We start from the raw sequence: 9,021 nt of genomic DNA, 5'->3' as shown, positions 1-9,021 counted from the left end.
CACTACAGGCTGTAGGTGGTGCCAGAGGAGCTGGATTTGTTTTTTTAATGACCTGCTTCATGTAGTTCTACTGGAACTACAGTAACAGTAGCTTAATTAACCTATTAACTCAGATTTTCTTTCTTAGTTATTGCCTTCTTATTTCCATTTGTTAGCAATCTTTCTAACCATTACATTACATTTTCATTTAGCTTTCATTTCACCCCCCACACCTCTAAGTTTTCCCTGTTATTGTCCTCCTTAGGCTAGCCCTACTACAGCCTGAACTTTTTGTACTGTATCTATCATGAATATGATGGCCTCTTTCCATTTAGTTGAAATGCCCTATTTCTGTTTCACACAGCTTCTTTACTTGTATCTTCCATTCCCACTGTCTTCCTCTTTATTTTGCATTTACTCTTAGAAATGGATCTCAGTGCAGCTGTTCTAATGCCTTCTCCTATTTTATTATCAAGAGTTTCTATACTATTACCAATAATCTGATTTAGATATCCACTCTTCCTTAAACTCAGAAGAATACACTCAGGAACTCTTCCTTTTATATTGCACATTATTAATATCTTAATATCTTTAGTTTTCTATACCGTTTTGTTTTGCCTTACATTTGCACTATTTAGCATTTTTAATTGTATATATTACTTCTCTATCTTATCTATCTTTATCTTAATTGTACATATTATTTATCTTTTTATTTTATATATACATTTTTTCATCTTTATTTGTATTTCTTATATTTTATATTATACTTGTACGTGTCATTGCACCATGGGTCAGAGAGAAACGTATTTTCAATTGCTCTGTATGTCTGGCACATATTGCAGAATTGACAATAAAGTTGACTCTTCCGTAAACTTCTCTGAGTAGTAGTAGTAGTAGTAGTAGTAGTAGTAGTAGTGTAGCTAATTCTGTCACTGAATCATGAATGTTTATACTGAAGCCATCACTAAATTCCTCTCATCTAACAAATCTTCTATGACTGGCCATTGCCATTAGTTTGCATTTAGTTTTGTGCATTGGTGTCACCACACCACACAATGCTTGGTCTTCTTTGTCCATTTGTTTAAATTTGTTTAATTCTATTCTCCTACCAGGGTTATAATCATTCACAACCACTAATTCCTTCCTTTCAACCCACACTTCAACCACCACCACGTAGCTACTGCAGTTCATTTCCTATACCCAGTAGCACTATAGGGAGTCCCTTGTCTAACAAAAGTGACACCTCCCCCTCCGCCCCCCATCTTTATCATCTCCACAGTTACAGCATTTTGTTCACCCTTTCCATAACAACCATGTTCACCACACCCAGTACATATTCTCTGTCCTTTTGGCTATAACCAAATGTCTGCCAATTGAAACACCTAGGCTTTGGTATATGCTCTTCCATTCAACAAATCGCAGACTTCTTGTATCTCTCTCTCACCACCGCCTCTTCTTCTCACTCACCTTCTCTCCTCCCATCACTTGTCTCTTTCTGGATTTGACAATTCAGGAGTTTGATGCAGCAATAAAGAAAATGGCCTTGGGAAAATCACCTGGTCAAGACGGCCTTACAACTAACTTTTGTCAGTTTTTCTGGACTGATAGAGAATTGCCTTTTGGAGCATTATAAGACTAAAAAATAATACATTATTGACTGCAATGAAACAAGGTATACTTACTTTATTACCAAAACCAAATAAAGATAAAACACCAACTGCTATGGAGCAGGCTAACTGCAAAGAATACATCTCCATGGTTACTTGGCTGGGTTTAATTCAACCTGCTTTTGTGCAACCAAGTCAAGGCTAAATTCATCCAGGATAAGAATATCCCGACTTTATCCCTTATCCTGGTTTTGTGCAATAGCCCTCCGGCAAAAAGAAGCGCCTTGAGACTTGTTGAATTACTTAAAGTTTGTATTGATTAAAGCTTGATTAAAGTTATAAGTTTATTTCAGTGTATCAGAATGTATTTTATATTCTTATGTTTATTGTTTCATAGGGTTTTCTTATTGTTTTATTACATTTTTGTTATTTCCTACATTTTATGTGTATGCTGCTTAGAATAATTTGTAAAATGAGATATAAAAGTGCCTGCTTTGTATTTGAAAGCATATAGCAATAGCAATTGTGGCAGTAGCTCGGTCAGTAGGGAGTTGGGTTGAGAACCAGAGGGCTGCTGGTTCAAGTCCCCATACAGACCAAAATATGGTGGTGGACTGGTAGCTGGAGAGGTGCCACTTCACCTCCTCTTGAACAACCCCCAACTGCTCTGGGTGCCTTTCCATGGGAAGCCCCCTCACTCTGACATCTCTCCATTAGTGCATGTAGAGGTACTGAACGTGTGTGTATAATTCAAGCCTGTGTGTAATAACAACAGAGTGAAATCATTGTAATTTCCCTTGCGGGATTAATAAATTATTATTATAAAAAATAAACACCGCAACGATGACGACTTCCGCTCCACACCTCGCACAATTGTCATAAATCCCAACGTGTGCCACTTGAGGGCGCTCTAATCCCTAAATGCACAGCAGCACCTACAGCGGAGTAGCCCTGGTTATTTTCCGGCAGCACTACTATAAACTCCATTCAACATGTCAGTGGGACCACATTAGCTTCTAAGACATTGGTTTACAATTTAAAGCCGCACAAATCAACACATAGCCTAATTTCAGTAGGCCTAACATCAACTTCACGCTGCACTGACCCTGCTTGTTTGTTTGTTGGTGATAGGACTGGCTGGCAGGGGAAGTCATTTTAGCAACTTAAATAAATGCCTTTTTGGTAATGAATAACCAAACCGAATGCAAGAGTGGAAGTCGACTATTTGCCAAAGCAACTATGCCTGCTTTGTACATGTGTACGCTTGTAAGCAAATAAAGCAACATCAAACTGCCTTTTAAATGAAGTTTGGAGTTGCTCTCTCCGCCAAGAGAGCACTACTAGGCCTGCTGCCTATCCGGACCAGAACTAGGCCTATAGGCTACCTGCAGAGCAGCTTCCAAAACATCAAACAGCTTGTCTTCTTAATGCTGTTAGATTCATTTACAGTTAAATTGATAGAGTCTGTAAGCATTTTGCGAGAAAAGTAGGCTTTTCTTCAAATTCGTGAAATATCCTGGGTTTAAAAAAAAAAAGAGTCTAGAGTGACTAAATGCTTTCCGACGAAAGCATTAAATGCAAGCTAATCAACATTATTGCTCCGATCATTTTTCTTCTGAAGACACTTGCAGGGTTTGCACACAGGCTCCACCTTTTCAAGCGGTTCAGTGACCTCAGCAGTGGGCTGGATTGGAAGGGTGGGATTTCCAGGCGGCTTCGAGTGAGCTGAGCTGAGCTCTGTGTATTCCTGCCTCTCTATTTTAGGATCTATGCGGCTTCAACGATAGCATAGACGGACCAGTTGCACCTTTTAATAGCCATAAAACTGCACACTGGATCTTTTTTCTACATGCGACTCCAATCGGAATAAATAATTGAGGAATGTGGAAATTACAGAATGCCCAACAGCGCTGGAAAGAGATTTAAACCCACCAAATACATCCCAGTGTCCACTGCTGCCACACTCCTTGTGGGATCGACCACTTTATTTTTCGTCTTCACGTAAGTTTGCATCGCTTCTTTCGCTTCTTATTCGTTGCATGCCGGCGGGTTTTCCTACACTGTGTGTGTGTGTGTGTGTGTGTGTGTGTGTGTGTGTGTGTGTGTGTGTGTGTGTGTGTGTGTGTGTGTGTGTGTGTGTGTGTTTGTGTGTGTGTGTCCAGATTACACAGACATGAGTGGATTTGCAGCTCAAAGTTTGCATGGGTGGATTCGGTCACTTCAGGTAGGATAAGTGATTTTATAGTTTTAGAGTATTATATTTCTATCCCAACGGGGAATCTCGCAGCGGTGCAGCCTTCAGACGCACCATTTCGCCATAATACCTGCAAGGTAAACTTCCAATAAACCATGTAAGTTTAACAACACTATAACCGTGCAGGAGACCACAGTTTAGGCCGCAGTTACTCACTTTCCATTGAAGAAATGCCGCAGGCAGTTGTTGATACAATTAAAATGGTTGCATTGTGTTTAATACATGCTCACTGAGCTGAGATAGTTCCATGGTCACACAACCTGTCAAGAGGCATTAGAATCATTCTAAGCCTGGGGTCCCCAAAGTGGAGTCCTGCAGGAGTCCCCAGCTAGGCTTTATGGCATCTACCACCATGTCTCACCCTATAGCTTATACAGCAATTTAGGTTTTCCTTTGGAGGGAATGAGGATTATTGGCGACCCCTGACCAAGTCCAAACAGGTCCTTTACTCTCTCAAAAGCAGATATTAATTCACTTCTATGAATGTCTATGTTCTGACAAGTAGGTGATAGTCAGTGGTTCATCCATGCACCAGCTGCAATCGGGATGATCACATACTGTAGTCAGTCACGCAGCCAGCATCATTGTCCCAGACCCCTCCATCTGATGAAAGAGTAAGTTAGTGCTATCAATCTAATATAGAGCCGGCACCATAGAGAGGGAGATAACAGCAGAGAGAGTGATGCATCTGGTCTGAATCATCATTCCCACATACAGTACCTACATGCTCCTCTAGTGCCAACCCCCAGGTGAGTGGATTATCGGTGAAATTATCAGCTGCAAGGAACCCGGGGGGGGGGGTTGAAAAACATGTTGGAAACCTCTGACCTGGACTGAGGACTATAGGGATATATCATCCAACCTTTAGCCTATGCAGAGTCGTGTTTCTGCCAAAGTTTAAAACCGCTAAATGTAATTACTCGCCCTCCAAGGGCGGAAGGATTTTTACAGTGTTTTAAAGACCTTATGTTGCTGTGGCTAATGGGAACATGTTGGGTGTGGAGATGATGTTTCTATCATTTCTAACACATATTTTTATTCCAATTACTGTAATAGCTGTTGTTGATCTAAGGTTGTGTGTGTGTGTGTGTGTGTGTGTGTGTGTGTGTGTGTGTGTGTGTGTGTGTGTGTGTGTGTGTGTGTACCATTAAATCATGTATTGCTTTTCGACACAGATCTGTATAAGATACAAAAGTGTGATACAGAGTGTGTTCCTCACTAATTGTATGGACAATAAAATGCGGGAAGACACAGAAAACGATTAAACTGCACCCTGAAAGGTTTAGCACCCTCAGTCTCAGGGCAATGACCGAGACTGAAGGAAACATATGGTGTTTGTGGGTAGCATCGGTAGGATGGATTGTAGCTTTAAAAATACCAGCACTCTTCGGTGTAATGTCTAGGGCTTTGCATAAACAAATGGCCTCATTTACAAGTCTTGGTGTTGAATGAATGTGTTATGATTTAATAAGAGATCTGCATCAGTCATATTGTTTGCAAATAGCAGAAGTCAGAATTATTGCTGCCCAGAGGCTTAAAAAAATATACAGTATAGCCTATATATATATATTAGTTGTTCTTTTGTTGGGGGTCACATCAGGCTACACATTAACGTTCATCCCCCCGGCAGATGGTTCAAGGGTGAGGATTAAGACTTTACTCGGTTGCTCCTTCTTTTCCCAGTAAAAGGTCTGGAGGATTGAGTCACGTATAATGGAACCCCCTGAGGAGCAGTGCACATCCAAACTAGGCCATATCTCCTCATTCTTATAGAGCGTATCATGTTGGACCCAGTCTAGCCTTATGGTATGGTATCTAAAATGTCTTAACCAGAATAACGTACAACAAGTGCAAAAGTAGGAACAATTTCTATTTTGGCAACTTTGTTTGGTAGCCACAAGCTTGGATGTGCAGGGGTTAAAGCTAAAGGACTAGTCCGTCATATACGCTCAAGTACAGCCGAGTGCCGGGGACACAGATCTTTTTTTATTCCTAGGCCGCAGTGTGTTAATGGTCTCACTGTTGCCAGCAGGCCACTTGGTGTCATATGGGCAATGGAGGATGAGACTTGGGGCCAGCACTGGCTCTCTCTCTCTCACACACACACACACACACACACACACACACAGTCCATGGTGTGTTACTGTGTTTGGCTTACTGACGCCTGACAGTTTGTATTTCCCACCGAGATTGAATTAGAACACATTAGTACAGAATTATTTATATCTGCACACAGCATGACCACGACTCAACACAAAAATACAGATGATAAATTAAGCTTTTAGTCATGGTTTAGCCATCATAATATTATCCCAGCCTTATCTGGGTCTACAGCAAGATTCTATTATACAGTAGCTTAGGCGTCTCGCTGTGTCTGAATTTGTCCCAGCTCTGTATGGCTGCACTGAAGAAGCTTTCTTTTTACCTTTAAGTAATTCCTCAGGATGGCTTCATCACTGCCCTTGACCGTATGCCAAAAGGATAACCTGTTCAGGAAACGGAACTGCCAGGGTGACCATTATCATTTGTTGCTGAGACTAATAGTCCATACTTTGGAGTATGCATGGATAGATGTGTGAAAACTATCAATTGATCATCTGGACAAGACCTCTGTTCAGCAGTTTTTGCTGCGTGAAGGTGAATTATGAGAGAGGCAGTGAGTGGTGGAGCCACAGCCACCAGGCTGAGAGCAGAGCTGCACATGAGAACAGGCCTGTCAGGAATCTAATCTTCAGCTTCCACATCTGTTTCCTCCTTTTCACTGTATATCCATTGAGTCGGACTTCATTCAGATCCTAACGAATGCATTGTTTTGCATTTGTGCTCCACTCAGAGGTTCTTGTCGAGAGTTTTAAAGGTATTTTTGATTTTAGTTGAGAGTGCAGAGTTGTCGAAATATGGGAACGAGGGGGATGATAGACAAGTGCTCCTATGTTTAACCTTTTAAGGTTCTATATCTTGGCACATATGTGGCACTTTAAATTGTTAAATATATAGCCATTTTACAGGGTTAATTGTATAGAACCTCTGTATATAGTTACCTCATTTACACAGTACAGGAACTTGCTGTTTTCCTCTCGCGTCTCGCAACAAGTTTCGTAGTAAAGCAGAAATGTAGCACCCAGTCCTCTAACGCCTCATTTTGACTCAACTCACTTTTGGTACCAGGTGCTTTTTGCTATTTCGTCTTTCACTGTGGATAGTACTCTCTCAGTGTAGGTGGAATTCTCAGCTCATTGCTATAATGCCGAGTGAAACTGCCATAACATCATCTTCAACATTCGCTGGATCCTTTCATTGGCAACGATGTTTGCACTTCATCAATTGTACTGTGGTGTGCTTTAAAAAAAACTGCGGTTGCTATTGACAGTAGCTTGGCTATTTAAAAATGGCGGGTTTGTGCAGGATTATATGTGTCACGCCAGTGATGATTCTCTCTGACCAATCAGTGGTCTGCAGTCTTTAAACTTCACCTTCTAGTATCGGCTCAGCTCACTCGGAACCTCGACCGAGGAGGTACCAAAAAAAAAAAAAAAAAAAAGTACCAGTACTTACAATACTATCCACAACTTTTCGAGTTCAGCAGAGCTGTGGCATGGAAATGCAGCATAAGAAATAAGGATACAGAGATACTGATGCTAAGAAAAGGTGTCTAGGATAAAACACACCCGTATTTATTAACTGAAAAGTTAGATTTGTAGTTGTATGTTTTTAAGCAGCGTTAGCCAAATACACCTTATATTGAGCAAAGTATTACAAAGTATATTGAACTGTTTTGTGGCAAATATTTCTTTAATTGAGAGATATAACTCCTTATCAAACTTTTTTTTTAATGAAATACAAAATGTTTAATTTAATTTAAATGCTTATAATGTGATAAGTCCCCTGAGCTTTATGATTTTATTATTTCTATTTATGTATTCCTGAACATTCAGCATGTGGCCAGAGGTGTTGGAAATCACAATTTCTGTGTTCGCCTGTCCCCTCTTCACTCTGCTGTATGTCACTTTGTTTTTTTGTGTGTCTTATTAATTGAAGGTCTAAAAGCATAATTGAATGTTGGTTCATTGATCCTAATCCGCGTCCTGCTTGTGATTATGTATGCAGAGCTGCTGTCGTCTTTTTGTCAAAGAGTTCTGTAAAGAAGCTTGTAACTATTAATGCCTCCCTCTTGTGTGGCATAAGTGGCTGTGAGCCGCCCCGTGTTTGACTGTAGTTAAATGAACTGTTGGTTTAACCCGGCCTGTTTATGCTCGGTGTGGGAGCCAGACCATTTTGGCTGCCTGTTTTAAATATTGCTCATATAACATTGGGACTGATTTGGGTTTAGTTTGTTTATTTAAATGATGTGATCAAGGATATATTGCCAAGTTTGAGATGTGGCAAGAGCGAAGTGTTTCTCAGAAGGAGGAAATCACCCATCGACATGAATATGCTTGTAGCTCTTTCAGTCTCTCTGCTCGAACAAGCATCTATCAAAGCAAGAAACCAGAGAGTCTCAGCCTCCCTGCTGTGATACTCATGTACAGCATACTGAGACATAAACAGGACTCTTGTGACATGCTTGCACAACTTTAACCTCATAGTTGAGCTAAACAAAAATATTCCATGACTTTCATGAGAGCAGGACATTTTAGCTCCTTAAGGCAATGCTCATCAGTATTTGTCTTCAGTATTGGCTTACATATTACTAGGGATCGGCCAATACTGGTTTTTCAAGACGATACCGATTATTAGTAGTGAATGAAACAGTACAAATGAAGTCAAAATTAAGATTTTGGAATGTTACAAACTCTAACACAAAACTTTGTTTAAATGCTTTAAGCAATTATTTAATAAATGAGAAACTTTCAACATAATACCCAGTAAAAGAGAGTCAGATAGTGTTGTGGGGGGGCACATTAAGTCAGACTCAGTGGTGAGTGAAACCAAAGAAGAGGGACAGACACAGAGCTGTAGCTGAGCCAAAGTAGCGCACTTATTAATAATTAACTTTATCGGTTATCAGGCATATAAGACACCGATACAGATAATCTGCAAACTGCCAAAAAACGGCCCGATAATCAGCCAGGGCAGCCAGGGCTGATTATCAGTATATCCCTACATATTATCATTCTGTCCTCACACACTGTCACAGCATTGAGTTCCAGCCCCTCAGCTTAAGGTGGATAAGGAACGATC

General features: G+C 40.5%; 1 protein-coding gene across 1 annotated transcript in view; it reads left to right on the top strand.

Annotated features, from left to right (window-relative positions):
* The first annotated feature begins 3,230 nt into the window (after nt 1–3,230).
* zdhhc8b (zinc finger DHHC-type palmitoyltransferase 8b) overlaps nt 3,231–9,021 on the top strand; it is an 81,412-nt gene continuing 75,621 nt past the window's right edge. The window contains exon 1 of the mRNA XM_031300545.2: nt 3,231–3,587. Coding sequence (XP_031156405.1) covers nt 3,484–3,587 — 104 coding nt within the window. The 5' untranslated portion in view covers nt 3,231–3,483. The remainder of the gene's footprint in view (nt 3,588–9,021) is intronic.

This window comes from Sander lucioperca, chromosome 2 (genome assembly GCF_008315115.2).
Source record: "Sander lucioperca isolate FBNREF2018 chromosome 2, SLUC_FBN_1.2, whole genome shotgun sequence".
Taxonomy (NCBI): domain Eukaryota; kingdom Metazoa; phylum Chordata; class Actinopteri; order Perciformes; family Percidae; genus Sander; species Sander lucioperca.
The sequence above is the reverse complement of the archived record's forward strand: the minus strand, read 5'-3'. Positions and strand labels throughout refer to the sequence as shown.